Source organism: Anolis carolinensis, chromosome 2, assembly GCF_035594765.1.
Source record: "Anolis carolinensis isolate JA03-04 chromosome 2, rAnoCar3.1.pri, whole genome shotgun sequence".
NCBI classification, from domain to species: domain Eukaryota; kingdom Metazoa; phylum Chordata; class Lepidosauria; order Squamata; family Dactyloidae; genus Anolis; species Anolis carolinensis.
Window position 1 is genome coordinate 180,947,277 of NC_085842.1, and position 21,028 is coordinate 180,968,304.

A 21,028-nucleotide genomic window follows, 5' to 3' on the forward strand; every position below is an offset into this window, starting at 1 on the left:
GCCATCTCACAATGGCTCAATCTGTTTTTAAAACATTATCTAAGGCAGTGTTTATCAACCTGGTGGTTAGGACCCCTGGGGGGGTTGCAAGGGGGTGTCAGAGGGGTCGCCAAAGACTATCAGAAAACACATATTTCTGATGGTCTTAGGAACCCCTTTGCTGGAGAAGGCTGAAGATCTCTCTGACTGTTCTTCTCTTCCTTTTTGGAAACAGCAAATCATCTCACCAAAAGCCCTCCTGCTGCTGTGATTGGCGGTCTCTCAGCTGGCCTCTCAGCCACAGGGAGGGCTGTTTCTGAGACTCCAAGCAGGGAGGGGAATGATTGTAGGTGAACTATTTTCACCAAACTCCACCACATTTGGGCATACTGAGTATTTGTGCCAAGTTTGGGCCAGATCCATCATTGTTTGAGTCCACAGTGCTCTCTGGGTGTAGGTGAACTACAACTCCAGAACTCAAGGTCAATGCCCACCAAACCCTTCCAGTCTTTTCTGTTGGTCATAGGAGTTCTGTATGCCAAGTTTGGTTCAATTCCATTGTTGGTTGAGTTAAGAATGCTCTTTGATTGTAGGTTAACTAAAAATCCCAGCAACTACAACTCCCATATGACAAAATCAATCTCCCCCACCCCACCAGTATTCAAATTTGGGCGTATTGGGTATTTGTACCAAATTTGGTCCAGTGTATGAAAATACATCCTGCATATCAGTTATTTACATCACGATTCATAACAGTAGCAAAAGGAACTAATTTTAAGGTTGGAGTCACCACAACATGAGGAACTGTTGGGGGTGCTTTGAATGAGATTTTCCTGCTTCTTGCAGGGGTTGGACTGGATGGCCAGTGAGGTCTCTTCCAACTCTACAATTCTATGATTCTAACTTTATTAAGGGATCATGGCATTAGGAAGGATGAGAACCACTGCTCTGAGGGGTGAGCAAAGAGTGGCCTTTCAGATAGACACTTCCAGCATTATTCACCATTAGTCATGCTAACGCTGGTGGGAGTTGCCATCCAATAACATCAGAGGGTCCACAGTATTCTGCCTAAAGAGTTAGCACTCACCTGTGAGCCAAACTGCCAAAAATATTTGACTCAAGTGTTTTTGATGCTCTATTTTCCAGGCACTGGGCCTCACTGAGCAATCTGGTGGCCTCCTTGTTGAACTCCATGAAATCCATTGCTTCCTTGCTTCTCTTGCTGTTCCTTTTCATCATCATCTTTTCCTTGCTGGGCATGCAACTCTTTGGAGGCAAGTTCAACTTCGATGAGACCCAGACCAAGCGCAGCACTTTCGACACTTTCCCCCAGGCTTTACTCACCGTCTTCCAGGTAAACAGATGCACGCAGTGCAAGTGGGGCTTGTGACCAGTGGTTTGTGGAGCTGGTGTGCTTGCTTGTCCAGGAGCCTGTGCATGTTCCTGTTGATTTTGTTGTTGCCATGCCAAATCTAAGGCCCCTTCCACAGTGCTGTATAAAATCCAAATTTTACTGGATTATATGGCAATGTGGACTCAGATAATCCAATTCAAAGCAGATATTGTGGATTATCTGCCTTAAAATTCTGAGTTATATGGCTGTGTGGAAGGGCCCTAAGACTTGTTGGGACTTTAAAAGCGGAGATTATGAGTTTCAGAGGGTTGAGCTTGAGAGTGACACAGATTAGGATGGAGAGCCTGGTGAGTGAGCGATAAAATCTGGATCTTTCGTGTTGTACAGTTATAGTGCAGTGCTTCCATTGGCATGACTGCATCACCTGGAATACTAGAACTTGCAATTTAAAAGAAGAGAATTTAATATTCTCAGCCAGCATGATCAGACGAGGCATATAAGTCACAATTACAACAGGATAAAAATAGGACCAATGCTGTTGTTGTCCTAGTGGGAGATAATAATGGATTATTAGTGTTTGCAAATGAAACATTTTCCAAACTGTCTCCTGTCAGGAAAACAACATAAGAGGGATGGCATCATATGAAAAATCCTAGCCAAAGATGCCTTTATCCTACTTAATTGCAATTTACCTTCCTTGCATGATAAGCTCCTGCAAATCCTAGGGTTTCATAGGATAGAACGATGGCACTTACAAGTGGAACCGTAGCACTATTAATTGTTGAATCTTCACTGATGCATGGCGTGAAATTGTTTTAAAACAGTTCTAACTGGCTTTATACTGTCTTGTTTTGACTTACCAAGTTATTTAATATGCTTTTCATCTATTTGAATTTTTCTTATTAATGTAAATTGATTTTATGATACTCTGTCCTGAAATCCTTGCATATAGACTTCTTGTTGTGTAGCTTCAAGTTCTTTCTGAGGGCCTTTCTACACTGCCATATAAAATCCAGATTATCTGCTTTAACTGGATTATATGGCAGTGTAGACTCACATAATCCAGCTCAAAGCAGATAATCTGGATTATTTGGTTTGATAGTCTGGGTTATATAGCAGTGTAGAAGGGTCCTGACTTGCAGTGATCCTAAGGTAGATATATCATGGGATTTTCTTGGCAAGATTTCTTCTTCAGAGAGGGTTTCTCATTGCCTTCGTCTGAGGCCCCTTCTACACAGCTGAATAAAATCCCACACTATCTGCTTTGAACTGGAATATATGGCAGTGTAGACTCAGATAATCCAGTTCAAAACAGATATTGTATGACTTTCTGCCTTGATATTCTGGGATATAGAGCTGTGTGGAAGGGCCCTGAGAGTTAGAGAATGTGATGTGCCCAAGGCCTCTCTAGTGGTTTTCCGAGTGGAGATTGGCCGAGTGGAGATTCACACCTTGGTCATCTGATCTCCTGGGCCCCTTTTACACTGCCATATAATCCATATAAATCATTAAAGCAGTTAATCCACATTATCTACTTTGAACCGTATTATCTGATTCTACACTGCCATGTAATCCAGTTCAAAGCAGATAATCTAAAGTAGCTTTCCAAACATGACTGTTTATTGGCCAGTGAAGTGTCCAGTTCTCTTTTCCCTTGGCTGGACAGACAGCAATAACATGATGGAACTTTCCAATGCCTCTTTATTGATCCAGGATCTGTTAATGATGAAAGTTACTGAAGCCCAGTCCTTTATTCAGCCTGGAAACCCACTAGTTTAGGGAAGCTGAGGACCTTTCTGGGTGCCCTTCCACACAGCCATATAACCCGGAAAATCAAGGCAGAAAATTCCACAATATCTGCTTTGAACTGGGTTTTGACCTTTGGGCTGTGGCAAGAATCTTATTCAAGGTGATCTTCCAGAACAGTTATTTTTGCTGTTTCCCCTTTCTTATTGCACAGATCCTGACTGGGGAGGACTGGAACACAGTGATGTATGACGGGATCATGGCTTACGGAGGCCCCTATTTCCCAGGCATGCTGGTCTGTGTCTATTTCATCATCCTCTTTATTTGTGGCAACTGTATCCTTTGACTCTTGGGATGGCTGTGAAGATTAACAGATCTTACAGCCAGGAGGATTATGCTAGGCTGCTGGAGTGCTAATTAGTGCAGAAATGTGTTGTTGTCTTTGTCCCCCTCCCATTTGTAGAAACAGATGGACAATGTTGGTCAGAGATTATAACTCTTATCAGACTGCTTTTCAGTCTAATAAAGGGATCCTTCCATCTATATTTGGGAGACCTTTACAAGTAAGGTGAACATTTAAATGAACCCACCCCAGAATCCTCATTTTCTTGGGCTTTATTCGTGTTTGGATCAGTTGCTTACTGGATGAACCCTCCAGTACAACCATCTTGCTTCATGCACTCGGTGTTCAGCACAGAAAGCTATGATTGTCAACTGTTTTTCTATTGCATATGTAGAGTTACTCTACTCTTTTCATGAGAAGAATAGTTTTTGTGAACTGGCCCTTATATATATATTTCAACCGGTTCTATGGAGCCAGGCAGATTTGTCCTTTGTACAATAGTTAATCTTGCTCAACTATTGCTTCTTGCTCTTTCTCAGCCCTGTGATATTTGGCCCATCTCTTTTTATTCTTCATCTCAGCAGCAGCCTTTGAGGCTGTGGATAGAGGAAGTTGTAATTCAACCACTCCCTTTCTTGGTCCCTAACGTTAGCAATCAAACTACTCTTCCCACTGCAATGGCTACCGCATATACGTGTGTATATGTTGATCTCATGTGTACATTGAAGGCAGGTGTTGGGGCTGAAATTATGGATTTTCATATGACCTGTGGATACGTTGAGGGTCATTCCACAAAAAGGGAAAGTGCCAGCAACTGCCCGTGATTGTTGCCACTGCCATTTCCCTATTCAATCATTCACAAATGCCAGGAGCAGTGCCATGGTGGAGAGAATTGGGGGATTGACATATCTTTTTTCTATTTTTTATACATTTATTAGAAAAGTGCCAGTACAGAAATGGCTTCAGATGGCTCCTCTTGGGGTTTTGAAGTTCATCCCTACAATGGGCTATGTAACCTGCAAGTTGGACAAGCTGCCAAAATCCAGCAACTTCAACATCTCCTTTGTATCAGGGTCCACTTCAATGATCTCCTGATCTAAGGCAGAGACTTCAGGGACATAGTTGTCCCTTCTTTCTCTTTCCTCTTCCTACAGTTTGATGGAGATGCCTCTTGACCGACCTGCATTGAATGCATTTCATTAGATGGGTAACATACCCTGCAATCTTGTTGAGCAGCTTTTTGCTAGGGATGATGGCAATCTCCTCACATACTCGTTTGTTTGTGTGGAAGTCATTCCCAAGGCGAGTATAATATTTTTCAATTATTACCTTGGCAGTCTTTTTTACTGTCTTTATGCGCACACGTCCCATGGTGGCGGCAGCTGGTGGAAAAGAATCGGGATTTGTACAATTTTTAAGTTCTCTCAGAATTCTTGCCTTGCATTACTCTCTACACAGAGTGTTTCATTATAAATGTCAGGGTACAGTGTTTACATTGACCCATAGAGAACTCTACTCAGGTTTTTGGGACTGATTTTTGCCTGAAATGTCTAGACTTATACATGAGTATATACCACGTATAGGATCTGAGGCAGGGAAATAGGAATAAGGAAATTATAAACATACTTAGTTTGAAATATAATTGCAATCAATCCATTCTTTTAAAACATTCTGCTGACTAAAGAATGGCTGGGCAGGATTTTTTTTTAAATTGATGATGGCAAACATTTTCAGAGGCATCATTCTTTTTCTCTTTCACACAAACTGGAAGAAATGCTTCTTTAAAATTGTTCCTGCATATGAGTGCTTCTAAGTTGAGCATTTTACTTCAAAAATATTGTGTTGATTTTATGAAAACGTAATTGATAGATTTATTAACTGTCCAAAACTGATTTGATCCATCCACTAAAATGTCTTTAATTAGGCTAAAACTTTGTTCTGGAATTATAATGGTTCAAAGCAGTTTTCCTTTTCTCCTGAACATCCAACTCCAGATATCCTACTCAATGTCTTCTTGGCTATTGCTGTGGACAATCTTGCAGATGGGGACAATATCAATACTTCCAAAAACAAGTGAGAACTGGCATTAATTTAGAATAGGATGAGGAGGAGGGGTTTTTTTTAAATTGAAAACTATTTTGTAAACTTTTTCAAAAATAATGGGGAAAAGCTACCTTTATTTCAAAAGGATATAGATGTTCTAGTAATACATTGTGCATGGGCAAGATGAAGGAAGAGAGCCCATTATAAAACTGTTGTTCATTGTAATTTTGTGCAGCTGTGTGTGATATTTTACTGCTTTAGAATTGCTAGTTGTAAGCCACTTTTGTCCTTAAAGTAAGTGTCCATATAAACAAAATAACAAAGGCCCCTTCTACACTGCCATATAATTCAGATTAATAAAGCAGATAATCCACATTATTTGCTTTGAACTGGATTATATGAGTCTACATTGCCATATAATCCAGTTCAAAGCCGATATTCTGGATTTTATTTGGCAGTATAGAAAGGGCCAAAGAAGGACTTTGGGTTATTATCATGCTGTATAATTGAAAAAAGCAATAGAATCTTGTAGAAGGTGGAAACTGAGACTTCTATGTTATCTCTGTCGCTTTTGAAAAGGAAAAGAATGTAAAGTCATAGAAGGAGTGTTTATCAGTAACTGAGGCCCCTTCTACACTGCCATGTAATCCAGATGATCAAAGCAGATAATTCACATTATCTACCTTGAACTGGATTATCTGAGTCTACACTGCCATATAATCCAGTTCAAATCAGATAATCTGGATTTTATATAGCAGTGTAGAAGGGGCCTCAGTTTGCTTATAAGAAAAAAAATGAGTTCCCAAGGGTTTAACTGACAAGTACCCACTAATGGGATAATAAAAATGTATTAGATATGATTAAACATTGTATTATGTACAATAAATGAATAGAATGCAATCAATAAACTGTAAAAGAATGCAATCAATAAACTGTAAAATTCTACTGCGAGTAGCAGTAGAATAAAACCTGAATGCAGAGTATCACTGATTGAAAACAGAACGCATTGTTCCACGATATCTATGAAAGATTTTACAGTTTATTGATTACATTCTTGAATTGTTTGAACTAAATAACAAAAACCCTCCCACCAGACAAAGACTATAGGTAGTCGAAACCAGTTGTGGATCAGGGGTCTACTCATCCTTTACGAAGAATCAAGAACATAAACAAGAAAACTTACTACATTGTGAATGCAACTACCATTCATCATACTGTGAATGCAACAGTTTGATTATGATTTATAATTACTTACAATCACTCGTATCTGACATTTACTGTATATTCATTTATTGTACACAATAAAAGCTAAAGGTAAAGATTTCCCCTGACGTTGTCCAGTCGTGACCGACTCTGGGGGTTGGTGCCCATCTCCATTTCTAAGCCGAAGAGCCGGCGTTGTCCGTAGACACCTCCAAGGTCATGTGGCCGGCATGACTGAATGGAGCGCCTTTACCTTCCCGCCGGAGCGGTACCTATTGATTTACTCACATTGGCATGTTTTCGAACTGCTAAGTTGGCAGGAGCTGGGGCTAATAGTGGGTGCTCATTCCGCTCTCTGGATTTGAACCTGGGACCTTTCGGTCTGCAAGTTCAGCAGCTCAGCGCTTTAACACACTGTGCCACCACCAGGGGCCCTATTGTACACAATACAATGTTTAATTTTATCTAATACATTATTATTATGCCTGACAAGTTTGCTTGTCAGTACTGTGTTTCAATGGCTGTAGTGGGCATTGTTTAGTGGAACTAAAATCTCACATCAGCCCTAAATTTGGGGGATGCGTGTCTGATACATACCTTTCTTTCATACTACACAATTATAGCTGTGAAAGTGGTTTGTTGTGTGAAAGAGACTTTGTACCCTTTCTGCACATGTCTGCTATGAGAATTAAGAAGCTAATAAAGGGTACTCTATATAGTATATATAGAAAAAGATATACCCACAATCTGTGAAATGATGATTGTGGAATCCTGAGACTCTGTGTGGAGAAGATCCCTGCCTTTTCCAGTGTTTTACTTTCTCTCTTCTGCTGCTATTTCTCCCCCTGCTCCCATCCTGCATCCCTTGTACAATTCAGAGAGGCGCCAGCAGAGGGGGAACAAAGCAACGAGACGGAAGAAAAAGATGTGAAGGTGAGAATTGAAATCCTTGACCTTCAGTTCTGACTGTGTGGCTTTCAGAGATGTAACTGAGATCTTTAGGCTCTCAAAGTAGTGATTCCACATGGACTCTATATTTATATCACAGTCTAGTTAAAAACCACAGCATTGCAACCTGGCATGAAATATCCTGGGGTGGAAATCCAGTTAGTGATCTAAACCCTGGGTGGATTATGGCTTGCAGATTCACACAGGATTTTGATGAAATACAACTGCAGGAAATTCTCTACTTATGAGGCAGCCATCCATAATGCATGTGTGTGTGTGTTGTTTTGCCTAATCTATGTGTTACAAGTTCAGATTTGGACAAGATACACTCTAAACTGGAATGCTTTCCAATAGTATAGAGCAGTGGTTCTCAACTTGGGGTCCCCAGATGTTTTTGGCCTGCAACTCCCAGAAATCCCAGCCAGTTTACCAGGTGTTAGGATTTCTGGGAGTTGAAGGCCAAAAACATCTGGGGACCCCAGGTTGAGAACCACTGGTGTAGAGCCGTGCAACTGCTGAATAATGTGCCTGTATGTAGGAAAATTCAGTGGATCTTTTCTAGTCAGGTCTAACAGTAAGATTTACGCCATTGCCCTTTACTTGTTACTGTAATGTTTATTTCTTATTTATCTACAGCATTTATATTCCGCCCTTCTCACCCCGAAGGGGACTCAAGGTGGATCACATTGCACACATAAAGGCAAACATTCAATGCCATAACATAGAACAGAGACAGAGACAAGATGCAGGCACGGGGTGGCCTCGAACTCATGACCTCTTGGTCAGAGTGATTTGTTTCAGCTGGCTTGCTATCCAGCCTGCGCCACACTCTCAATTCCAGCAGTGCAAAAGTTAGCCTGATGCAGTTACCATGATTTCTGTTGTGTTCTGCTTGCTCTTCTGAACTGAATATGAATGGTACTTTTCCCGACTATATCTCAACTGCAGGGTTGCAGCAGTTTGCTACCACTTTGAATGGTGCAGTTCTATCCTATAAAACCCTGAGGGTTCTAGTTACCCTCTCCTGAACTTCTATGTTAGAGAGATCTTGCAGAAAAATCTAATTACCTTGTCAAACTAAAAGTCCTAGGATGCTTCAGGATAGAGCTCTAACAACTGAATGGCTATAATAGCATAGTATATCTATATTCCCAGAAGCAACCAACCATTTTCAGAAGGAGGGGAAATACATGTTCTTAAAAGGAGAGTGTTTTTTTCCATTTATGTTTGTGTCCTGATCCACCAAGATTGAATCGTAGAGTTGGAAGAGACCACAAGGCCCCATAAGGCCCCCGTGGACTCACTACTTTGTACTCTTTAGTGGAGATTCATGTAACAGATCATCCATCACTAAGTAAAAAGGTCACAGATTGTGGATTTAAATCCTGGTTTTAGTACAAGGCTTAAGGACTATACCAAACTGGCTCTAAACATGTTATCACTATTAATATTATTATTGTGTGGATAAGTTTTCCAGTCTGGCTTTGAAGCTGCAAGGCTGTTCAGTGCTATTCAAGCTGGCCAATGCAGGATTCCCCTAGGTAGGAAGCAAGCCTGGCTTTGAAGCTGCAAGGCTGTTCAGTGCTATTTAAGGTGACCAATAGAGGATTCCCCTAGGTGGGAAGCAGCCTGGCAGTGAAGCTGCAAGGCTGTTCAGTGCTATTTAAGGGATCAGTGGAGGGCTGCAAGGCAATTCTGTGCTATTCAAGGTGGTCACTGGAGGTTTTCCCTAGGTAGGAAGCAGCCTGGCTTTGTAGCTGTAAGGCAATTCTGGGCTCGTCAAGGTGGCCAACGGAGGATTTCCCTAGGTAGGAAGCAGCCTGGCCAGGACAGTCATTTTCCCAATTTCCACATTCATACTTGCCTCAAGTAGAAAAGAGTTCTGTCACACCAGAAGTGGTCTGCATGCCATATCAGGGACGGCTATCTCATTGGCAACGGATGGTTGGCGCGTTGTTTTTCCTTTGCACAGGGAGCGGGGCCAGTCTAGCATGCGCTGTAATGTCTTCTTGGTTTTGCAGGGTTTTAAGTTCTTTCTGGTTTATTTTTTTAGGGTTTTTTTAAGTGAATGACATACATTGGATTAGTAGATGTATTGTGGCCAAATTTGGTGTCATTTTGTCCAGTGGTATTTTTGTTTACTGCATTGGAAAAACAAACATTACATTTATAGGGTTGTTGTATGTTTTCCGGGCTGTCTGGCCATGTTCCAGAAGTATTCTCTCCTGACGTTTCACCCACATCTATGGCAGGCATCCTCAGAGGTTGTGAGGTTTCTCCATACCTCACAACCTCTGAGGATACCTGCCATAGATGTGGGCGAAACGTCAGGAGAGAATACTTCTGGAACATGGCCATACAGCCCGGAAAACATACAACAACCCTGTGATCCTGGCCATGAAAGCCTTTGACAACGCATTACATATATATATATGTATAGATAAGTTAAAACAATATGAATTAACACACTTATGCAGCCATTAATAAAAACATATAGAAAACTATTATTAAAATGCAATTAAATTACCCATAAAATTGAACCAAGTAAAGCCAAATCCACCAAAAATATTGAGATTTGTTAGGATCAGCAAAATAGCACACTATTAAAAGCCCTTGCAGTAATTTTTTTAAAGTTCATCAGAATAGAAAATGCCATGCTTGCCAAAGGAAGGACAGCAAGGTTTCTTCCTGCTGGAGACACATGATACCTCTCAAGTGGATATAATAAGCCTATATAGACAATGAGATTCAAAATATAGAAGCTCTGGCTCTAAGGAATCTCATAGGGTTGCTGTATTATTACATAGAAATTTACATTTTAAAGTAAGCGAGGCACACAGGGACTCTACAGAGCATTATCTATTTATAGAAGAGCTCAGAGGTTATAGTGATCTCTGACACAGTCTAGACATAAAATGTGGGCTGAGTGGGATTTTTCTCACAGAGTTTAAAACATTAAATAACACGCCTCTGGGAGCAGAGTTCTGTGGGGAAGGGCATCTCAAATGCAATCTCCAAAGGAACAGACCTGAGGGCCTTAAGCAATGCTGAGATACAAAAACAGATTAAATAATATTTACCTCCTGTTCAAGTCATACCTTGCCCTGCTAGTCGGGGACAAATCACATTAGAAAGCACAGCTATTTTACTCAGGGGACGTCTCCTGATTAGTACTGTTAAACGGCTCCGGCCCAACTCATCTGTTCAAATGTATCTCCCTCTATGAACCAGTTCGTAGATTAAGATCTTCCAGGGAAGTCCTGCTCTCGGCCCCACTGGCCTCACAGGCGCATCTGGTGTGGGGACGAGGGACAGGGCCTCCTTGGTGGTGGCCCCACGGCTGTGGAAATCCCTCCCAGGTGAGATCAGATTGGCCCCATCCCTCCTGAACTTTGGGAGACAGCTAAAGACTTGGCTGTGGAACCAGGCGTTTGGCCCATCATAGGAATATTTAAAGTTAAAGTTAAAGTTTAAAGTACAATGACCCAGGACTGTTTACGGACAATGGCTATGTCTTTGTGTGATGTATGAGGGCATTGAATTGTTGCCAGCATTATCAACCGCCTTGAGTCTCCTTCAGGGTTGAGAAGGACGGTATACAAATACTGCAAACAAACAAACAAATAAATAATACTAAAATTACCTGTTCTTATTGCATTTGGCTCTTATCCTCCTGCCTCATTCACTCTTATTTATTCATATCATTGTTCTATTGATATTTGAATAGGAGGGATCTGGCTTGCAAATAAGCTCTAATTCATTCCAGTGCAGAACTTATCGGACAACTGAATCCATTGGTCAGGCCTTTATGTTTCACAATCAGGTGGCTCTATATATATATGTGTGCCTTCAGGTTGATGCTCAGCTCATGGTGACCCCAGAAATTTCATAGGGCTTTCTCAGGCAAGGAATAGTCAGAGATGTTTTTGCCAGCTCCTATTTTTTTTTAATATAGCCCATAGCACCTTGTATTTACTGGTATTTCCTATCCAAGTACTGTATTAGGTAAAGGTAAAGGTAAAGGTTTCCCCTGACGTTAAGTCGTCATGTCTGACTCTGGGGGTTGGTGCTCATCTCCATTTCTAAGCTGAAGAGCTGGCATTGTCCGTAGACACCTCCAAGGTCATGTGGCCGGCATGACTGCATGGAGCGCCGTTACCTTCCCGCCAGAGCGGTACCTATTGATCTACTCACATTGGCATGTTTTCGAACGGCTAGGTTGGCAGAAGCTGGAACCACAGCGGGCGCTCACTCCGCTCCCGGGATTTGAACCTGGGACCTTTCCGTCTGCAAGTTCAGCAGCTCAGTGCTTTAACACACTTCGCCACCGGGGCTCCTAAGTACTGTATTAACCAGGGTTAACACTTCAAATAGCTCCCAAGATCAGACAAATTCTGGTGCCTTTATGGTGGTTTTTGTTGTTGTTGTTAATATGTTTCTTAAAGTAGGAGACCTTGTAGGAGAAATATGTGTTGATTTCTGCAAACTTTCTTAGGACCATTCACATTTGCAGGCGGAGACACGAGTACTATTTATTCTGAAGAGCTTGCTGCACCTTACTCTGCCCAAGTTCAAAAGAGAATTGAAGTAATTGTCTGCAAGGTTTTTAAAAGGTGTTATCTCACTCTCCCCCCCCCCCCCAATCTGTTGATTGCTTCTTCCTCTTTTCCACTCTAACAATATTTCATTTGCTTTCTTCTAAGTTGGAATGTGAGGAGGAGGAGGAGGAGGAAGAAGCAGAAGAAGGCAGTGAAGAAGCAGGTAAGAAAGGAAACAAATATTATTTTTGGTTACTGTGAAAGCCATAAAGATAGCTATACTACGCTATAATAATTTATTATTATATCCCGCCGCATCTTCTCAAAGGGACTCAGGGCAGCTTACATGGGGACCAAGCCCAAAAATAAGATTACAAATATGTCAACATAAAATAACTTACAGTACAATAAAAACCATATAAAACATATAAAAACATCATAAAGACATGATCAATAACAGCCAATCAATAGTTGGGCACAGTGGACATGTTCAGAGCTGAGAAGGCTGGGCAAGGCCTGTAGGGTATACTACACGGGTGATAATAAAGTGCAAGGGCCAGATATTAAGTTAGGGCTAGGGGAGCCAAGTCATGTTGAAACCGATTAATCAAAGGCACATTGGGACAGCTAAGTTTTCAGGCCTGGGGAGGGAGTTCTCAAACCGGGGACCACCACCGAGAAGGCCCTCTCTGTTATCACCACCAACTGTGCTTGTGACGGTGGTAGAAGCGAGAGAAGGGACTCCCCTGCGGATGTTAGAGCTCGTGTAGGTTCATAGCAGAAAATGCGATCACGAAGATAGTCTGGGTTTGCAATGCCAGAGCACACTTTAAGGACTTTGTGTAGTAAAGCCCTATGTGTATCTGAAAAACACCATGCACCAAAACAAAATCCTGTATGCACCATAGTAAGAGTTTGGAAAATGTGTGAAAATTCTCTCAAAGCACTATATACAGTGGACTTTAATATTCACGGGAGTTTTGTTCCAGGATCCCTCCTGGATAGCATAATCCGTGTATGCTCAAATCCCATAACATACAATGGCATAGTCTGATTTTTACAATGGTAAACATCAGGATTTTCTTCACTTTTAAAAAATATTTTTAAGCCGTGGATCTATGGATATGGAATTTGTGGATACTGTTTGTGTCTGGTTTGAAAAATGTACGAGAATTTTCATGCAGATGAAAAGAAAATTATGCAGTCTGATGATGGAACAAAGTGAGCATCTGGAAACCTTACTGAAGTCAACTTGACAATTTCTTTTGCCACTCTTGTGTTGTTTATGTTTTTAAACGCAATGCTTTAAGCAGATCTTGATTTCGGTGTCATTTATAACTAAAACTACAATTCCTCAAAGTGCTCATTCTGCCTGTTTTCCCTCTATTCTCTCTTCCATAACTGCTAGACAGACATTAGCATAAATTGCCTTTGGCTTCTGGGCTATTTAAGCTTCAAATATGGAAAAAGCTACTATATCAGAGAGAAGTAAGAAGGATGCTAAATGGATGGGGAGAGGGGAGAGTATTTTGGATTGTAAGCATGTTGTATGGCAGCTTGCTTTTTTGTCTGATGTATTTTGATGACACTCATCATAGACAGGCAAGGAGGCAACAGTGAAAGTGCAGCTATCTGTCCTTGATATTGCCACTTGCTGGATCTTTTCAGTCATTGTTGTCACATTTGTGATATATTTGCATACTTTTTATATTGTAAAGGATGCCGTACCCCTTTCCTTCCTCTGAGGATCACTGCTTGATCCATGTGGAAAGCTGTGCATTATCTAATTCTTAAATTTCCAGATCTATATTGTTACGTGCATAGAGTGAAGGTATATATGCTGGGCCATCCAGAGTACACATGATGATCTATTAAGGGCCCCAGAGACAAAAGAGGGACAGTTCCTCATTGAGTACAAAGAGCCAGGTTAAAAAAAGGCTGACCCAACAGAATAGGATCAGCAAAGTGTCTTTTGTCTTGCAGACTATATTTTGCACAATCTATTCTACTTTCATACAGTGAGCTCAGAGGGATTTAGAGGGAAACTGCATATTTCAGGCTCTTTTATACTTTTGGCCAAGGGTAGACAAACAAATATGGTCCAGATATGTTAATCCATTACTCCCATCAACCCCAGCTAGTATGGCCAGAGCTTGGAGATAATAGGAGCTTACCTATTTCTGGCTCCACATGATTCCACAAGATTATTTTGGAAGCTCTACATTGCCTTGTCACAACTCTATCTGCTTTTTTGTCTTTTTTGCACTTCACTTTATCTGCCACAGCTGCATTCTCTAAAGTCCAGAGATGTGTAGTCTCACAAGAAACTTGGAATTATCTGCCAGAGAGCTATAGTTCCACAGATCAAATAAGAAATCCATATGCTGGAACTGTGGCAGATGAAGTGGCATTGAAGTTCTATGGTTGTCTAATGTGATTGTCTAGTATGAAAGAACACTTTGTTTCTTCTGATATGTCCTTGCCTTTGTGACCATTACTTTTGACTCTCTTCTTATGAGCATAAGCAGGAATTTATTCAGATATGTTCCTCCAATCGGCTGTTGATATATGATGGTTTTATGAATTTTATAAACTCAGAGGTTTTTCCTTAGGTTTGCATGACACACCTTCACACTGCAGCCAACACACTAATGTGTTCCAACACACAGTTTGGGAATGTCTGCTTTAGCGCAGTCAGGCTAATCTTAAGGAACCACAAAACAAAAAGCTACTGTATATGTGGGGCACTGACTTCATCAAATTAAATTTGCAGGACCTTGGACAGCTCTAGGCAGGCCATTCACTCCAGTAGTATCTGGGATGTTTGCCTGGTCATGCTGGCTGGGACTGATTGTTATTTCTGTTGCCAAATTTATTTAATCACCACTTTTCTGCCCTCTCATGACTCCTGGAGTGTTTTACTAGAAAACAGATCAAAATAATTCTTTAAAAATAAATATATATCTAAAGAGCAGTGCTTTTTCAGTGTTAAAAACTAAAATCCATACAGAATAATGCCACTTTGCCCACTTGCTGGAAGCTTAGTAGAGAAGGAAGCTGGCTGACATCCCTTGAAAGGGATTCCACAACTGAAGTGATGCAACATAGAAAATACCGTCCTGCATGCTCACACCAACATAGCTTCAAAGGGTGGTGAAATATGTAAGAGAACTAATGCTGAAAATACATTTCAGAGTGGTGTATATGGGAGAAGGTGTCCTTTCGCATATCCTAACCCCATTCTGCTCAGAGTCTTTTAAGAGAGAAAAAGTGGAATAATAATGATGGTGATGTATGCATGTATGTATTTGTTTTTAAAACAAATATCTATTTTTTCCTCTACTGGTTTTGGCCTGTTCATTGTTTGCGCCTGTATTGAATTGTAGTTTGCAAGCTCTCTGTTTGTTGTTGTTGTTGTTACTGTGTTGTTACAGAATGTCGATGGACAGCAAAAGATACATACATTTAAAGATGGGCTTAAAGCTAATCTAAAAGTGCAGAAAAAACATTGAGAACTAATTAGCACTGTAACTGGAAGTTAGTTATTACCAATGTTGCTATGGATTTTAAGAAGGCACAAATATAGGGCAAAAGGGAGAAACATGTCAAGACCATCTTCCACCTTGAATCTTATATCCTCATTGCAAAAAACTATGCAGGTCTAGAATAGGTCTCAACAGTCACTTACAGACCCACCACCAAGACCCTACCCCTGGAAGACAATTATACTTGGCCACGAGTGATTGCCGATAGATAATAGGCATCATACATGCTGACTGGGGCAATATATAATGCAAATATAAGTTGTCTCATTAAATCTGCTTTCAGGTGAGGAGGAAGAAGAGGAAGGAGACCAACAAAGCCTAGCAGAGTCCCACCTTGACAAAGTGGAAGACACCCCCACGGAGAAGGTGATGCCCATTCCTGATGGAAGCTCCTTCTTCTGTTTGAGCAAGACAAACCCGTGAGTACAGGAAGAATACTTTCTCCTCTAATAAGATGTCATCTTAGTCTGACTGTAATTATACAAGACTTGCAGACTGAGGTCAAAACGTGATCTATTTCAGAGCTTGGAAAAGTTAGGTTTTTTGACGGCAACTTTCATAATCCAAAATCTTCCAGAGTCCACCAGCCAGTTTGGGGAGTTGTAGTCCAAAAACGTAATTCCTCTAACTCTTTTCTTGTCTAGGTTTTTTTTTTTTACCACAGGGGGGAGGGGTGGGTTAGGATTTCAAGTACAGTCGCAGCTAGCCCTTGATATCCATTGGGGTTTGGTTTCAGCATCCCCCTGCCCCGATACCAAAATTCATGGATGATCAAGCCACATTATATACAGTAGTGTTCCTTATATAGAATGGGAGAAATCAAGATTTACTTTATGAAATTTTAAAAAATATTGTCAAAACATGGCTGATTGAATCTGTGGGTAGAGAAGTCATGGATGCAGAGGCTCACTGTAGTCAGTAGATCATGCCAAAAGCAGTTGTTGCTGTATACATCTGAGCAAGGTTCCAAAATGAGAAATAAACGTTAGAAGCACCAGGTGTGTTGTCTGGTGGGATAGAAATCAAACCCCAGAACAGTAAATGGTCCTCAGAAGGGCTGAAAGGCAGGTATCAAGGTACAGCTCTTCCTATAGAGACATTCCTATGGAGCCTCCGGTGGCATAATGCGTTAAAAGCCTTGTAACCTGAAGGTTGGGTTGCTGACCTGAAGGCTGCCAGGTTAGAATCCCACCCAGGGAGAGTGCGGATGAGCTCCCTCTATCAGCTCCAGCTCCATGCGGGGACATGAGAGAAGCCTCCCACAAGGATGGTAAAAACATAAAAAACATCCGGGCGTCCCCTGGGCAACGTCCTTGCAAACGGCCAATTCTCTCACACCAGAAGCGACTCAGGTTGCTCCTAACATGAAAAAAAATGGAGACATTCACATTAAGGAGGCAAGCTTGAAGCAATGATAGTACAAGATCCTGGTCCCTTGTTGGCTCTTCAGTTCTCATAGTCTGACTAGGTCGATGAGCAGCAATAACCTCTTTTAGCTGCTCCTAAAAGATCATACTGTATATGAAATACAGTATCAGGCTAAACAGTCTCCTGATAGCGCAGGAAAGTAAGGACCCCAGTAGGCTGTTAGGAATTGTGGGAGCTGAACTCCGAAGCACCTGGAGGGCTGAAGTTTACCCATACTTTGTCTATACTCTGCCTGCCTGCAGAGGTTCGCTAGTAACTCCTGTCTTTTGACCAGGCTCTAGGCATATCAGGGTTTTCCCAGACCCTTGTCCCTTGACTATACCACTCCTCGAGCAAGCTCCACCCTTAATCTGCCAGGATTAGTTTTCTGCTTTCTGGTGCAACCTTACCCCCCCCCCCTCAAATTTGTGGGGTTTGAACTTCCATTATCTCATTTTATGTTACCGACACATTAATATGCCTGCCTTTTCTCCCTCCACCAGACTCCGTGTTGGGTGCCACAAGCTGATCCATCACCACATCTTCACCAATCTCATCCTCGTCTTCATCATCCTCAGTAGCATATCTCTGGCAGCCGAGGACCCTATCCGGGCACACTCTTTTCGCAATAATGTAAGCCATATCCTCTGGGAATGGGGCAAAAGAGGAGGAGACAGAAGAGTCTTGCTCTCCTCTTACCTCTCTGTTTCTCTCTTCATTGGTCTCTGTTCTTTTTTCCCCTCTCACTTTTCCTTCTCTGTCTTTCGCTTTCATTTCCCCCCATCCTGTTACTCAGATTCTAGGCTACTTCGACTATGCCTTCACATCTATCTTCACTGTTGAGATCCTGCTCAAGGTACCAGAACTCAGTAGAGTTACGGGGTGAGGGCAAGTGAAGAAGGAGGAAATAATGTGTGGAGACATGGCTTCCATTGGAAAGAAGAGACATTTGTCCCAGGGGCCAAGGAAACAGATTGGCACCATACAGCCCACTTCTCTTGGCTACTACTTCTTTCATCTGAGGGTGCTGGATAGGAGAGAATAGATGGTAGGGAAAGGATCAATAACTACCAGATCAGAGTCCCAGTAATGAGGTATGAGGGTGGAGGTGGGAGAGATGGAGAGATATAGGGATGTGTTCAACTTCCAGGAGGAAAGGACCATGACTTCAGATCTCAGCTTTATTGACAGTATTTATATTCCACCCTTCTCACCCTGAAGGGGACTCAGGGAGGATCACATTGTACACATATAAGGCAAACATTCAATGCCATATAACATAGTACAGAGACAGAGACATGCAGAGGCAATTTAAACCTCTTGAGCTTCTTGAGGGTATGCCTGATTCCGGCCACAGGGGGAGCAGCTGCTTCATCATCCATTGCGACAGCAATTGCCTCATTCCAATGGCGGCTGTATGATTTTTATGGTGTCATAAATTAGCCTCCCCACATATAAGTGGTACTTAAATTTATCTTAAATTCAACTATCTTTCAGGTTGCTTAGGTCAGCAACGAGCAGGGGCTATGTTTTATTTTTAATTGTCGGGTGATCACCCTGACACGGGCTGGCCTCGAACTCATGACCTCTTGGTCAGAGTGATTTATTACAGCTGGCTGTTAACCAGCCTGCGCCACATGCTATCTATTGTTTGTTTGTTTTTTAATACTTTTTTCCAAGTTTTTTGCTGCTATCTATTGTTATTAATTGTTGCCATGAGCCTTGAAGTCCACTCTTGACTTGTGATGACACTCTCATAAGGCTTTCTTGGCAAGAGTTTGCTATTGATTTCCACTGAGGCTGAGCGAGAGCGTGGCTTGCCTCCAAGGCGATCCCATGGGTTTCCATGATTGACCAGGAATTTGAACAATAGTCTCCTGAAGCCCTTATCTAGCACTCAAGCCACTATACCAAAATGGTTCACATTATTGTTAACAATGGAGACAAATTTAATATCAACATTATTAGGCACTGTTACAATGGTGGGAAGAAGGTTCATTGCATTTTGCAAGCAATTTGCAGCCAGTTTCACTGTGTTCTCTTGGTTCTGCTGTGTGGCTACAGTTCTTGTTATGAGTGCTGTGCTAGGCAGACCTTGGCTGATCAGTACCTCTTATGTTCTTAAGCCTGAGTCATGCAATGTGGGGTGATAAGTGATGGAATTGTTCTGTTCCAACTGTGAAGCTGTGCTGAAGCTTCTTTCTTGAGTCTTCAATGCAATGCACAAGAGTGGGCTGAAGGTTAAAAGGCAATCCATCCTTGGTATAGAACTAGTGGTGATATAATACCTGCCATTTGCATGAGTTTGATGAAGGTATAAATATTACAGAACAAGATCAAAACAAGGCCATGGATGAGTACTGCCTCCAAATTAAAACCCTGCCCTGTAAAACACTTGTTTCTGCACCTTTTTTACACCATACAAAATACAATGTTTTACTGTATTTTCTCTTTTTTAATGACTTATTTCGATTTTGTCAGTGATTGATAAAGACAAGAATTTAGTCAGGAGACTCAAACCCTTATCTGGCCACTAGAAATTTTGATCAGTCCATCTCTGTGCTTCCTGAGAATGCATAGATATTGTTCATGCACAGAGACACATGTCTTGGCAATCCTGAGGACTAGAAGTGTGATCTGTTGTTGCTGTGTTTCCAACTTCTGCTGGCCCCATGCTAGGGCCACCGGATAATGTGCGACTTCCCAAAGTCAGCCAGTGGGTTTCTATTGTCCAGGGAATCAAACTCTAGTCTCCAAGTTGTAATCCAACACTCAAACTCAATCCAACACTACACCATGTTGAGCTTCAAAAGTATAATGTTTGTTTAAAAGAGAAGAAAATACAGTGCCAGAGAGAAGAAGTTTATATCTGTGGATTTTTTCTATGAAACTGTAGTATATGGACAACCATTAATAAGGACAGGCAAACTATCTTGAGTAGTCATTGATGGCTTATTCTATCTATCTATTCTATCTTTGTTTCCTCTTCCTCTGTATCTTGATCTATCTATCTATCTATCTATCTATCTATCTATCTATCTATCTCTATGCAGAACTTTTAAAAAGAAATCTTAGTACTTCTCATCCAGCTTTGCAAGATTCACACATGAATATGCTTGTTACTATCCTACCTCTTGAATATAACTAAAGATAAATAGGAGGAGCAGATCCATTTAATCAGAATGGAGCAACTCGAGATCCTTATCAAATCCATGGGGTCCCAGTTGGGTGCGTGGAGAACCTGTCGCTCCATGCCCCGCATTCCCTGATTTACCTGAACCCTCATCTCGTGGGGAAGCATTGCCGCCCAGCTCCCCCCCCCCCCAATTGTTGCAAAGGCAACACAAGAAGCCTCCTGTGTTGCCATGGTGGTAGCGTGTGCCATTTCCTCTCCTCTTTTACCACAGAGCCCAGCCAGAAGCCCCTGTGCGTTGTGTATTGGGTTCCGTGGCAAAAAAGGGAGAAGAAGCTGTGTACAAAGGGCAAATCAGCCCGTGTAATGAGGTGGCATATAGTCTTCAAGCATTTGTGATAGAATTGTCATTTTGAGGACGTAGTGGAACTTGGTCTTTTGCATGGGGCACTTAGCACATTTATTTCCTTAGATGACTGCATTTGGTGGTTTCCTGCACCAGGGCTCATTCTGCCGAAACTGGTTTAATCTTCTCGATCTCCTGGTTGTCAGCGTCTCACTCATCTCCTTCGGCATCCAGTAAGTCTGAGAGAGGAATGGGCAAAATAGTGGGAATAGGCCCTAAAAGAAGAATTGGAAATGAATTACAGTGTTCCCTCACTTGTTTAGGGGGTTAGGTTCCAGGACCACCTGCAATAAGTGAAAATCCGCAAAGTAGGGACCCTATATTTATTTTAATATTTATACATTATTTTAGTAGTTACACACTATTTTAAGTTTTTATCAACC

The 21,028-nt window shown here is 41.6% G+C and overlaps 1 protein-coding gene and 1 pseudogene across 3 annotated transcripts in view; one reads left to right on the forward strand and one right to left on the reverse strand.

Moving 5' to 3' along the window:
- cacna1f (calcium voltage-gated channel subunit alpha1 F) overlaps window positions 1-21,028 on the forward strand; it is a 91,638-nt gene that overhangs the window by 32,237 nt on the left and 38,373 nt on the right. For all 3 annotated transcript variants that reach the window (XM_062971236.1, XM_062971235.1, XM_062971234.1), the window contains 9 exons: window positions 1,126-1,333; window positions 3,294-3,414; window positions 5,417-5,495; window positions 7,547-7,601; window positions 12,320-12,377; window positions 15,983-16,118; window positions 17,610-17,739; window positions 17,903-17,962; window positions 20,712-20,818. In XM_062971236.1, coding sequence (XP_062827306.1) covers window positions 1,126-1,333; window positions 3,294-3,414; window positions 5,417-5,495; window positions 7,547-7,601; window positions 12,320-12,377; window positions 15,983-16,118; window positions 17,610-17,739; window positions 17,903-17,962; window positions 20,712-20,818 — 954 coding nt within the window. The remainder of the gene's footprint in view (window positions 1-1,125; window positions 1,334-3,293; window positions 3,415-5,416; window positions 5,496-7,546; window positions 7,602-12,319; window positions 12,378-15,982; window positions 16,119-17,609; window positions 17,740-17,902; window positions 17,963-20,711; window positions 20,819-21,028) is intronic.
- On the reverse strand, window positions 4,349-4,794 carry LOC100554410 (small ribosomal subunit protein eS17-like; annotated as a pseudogene).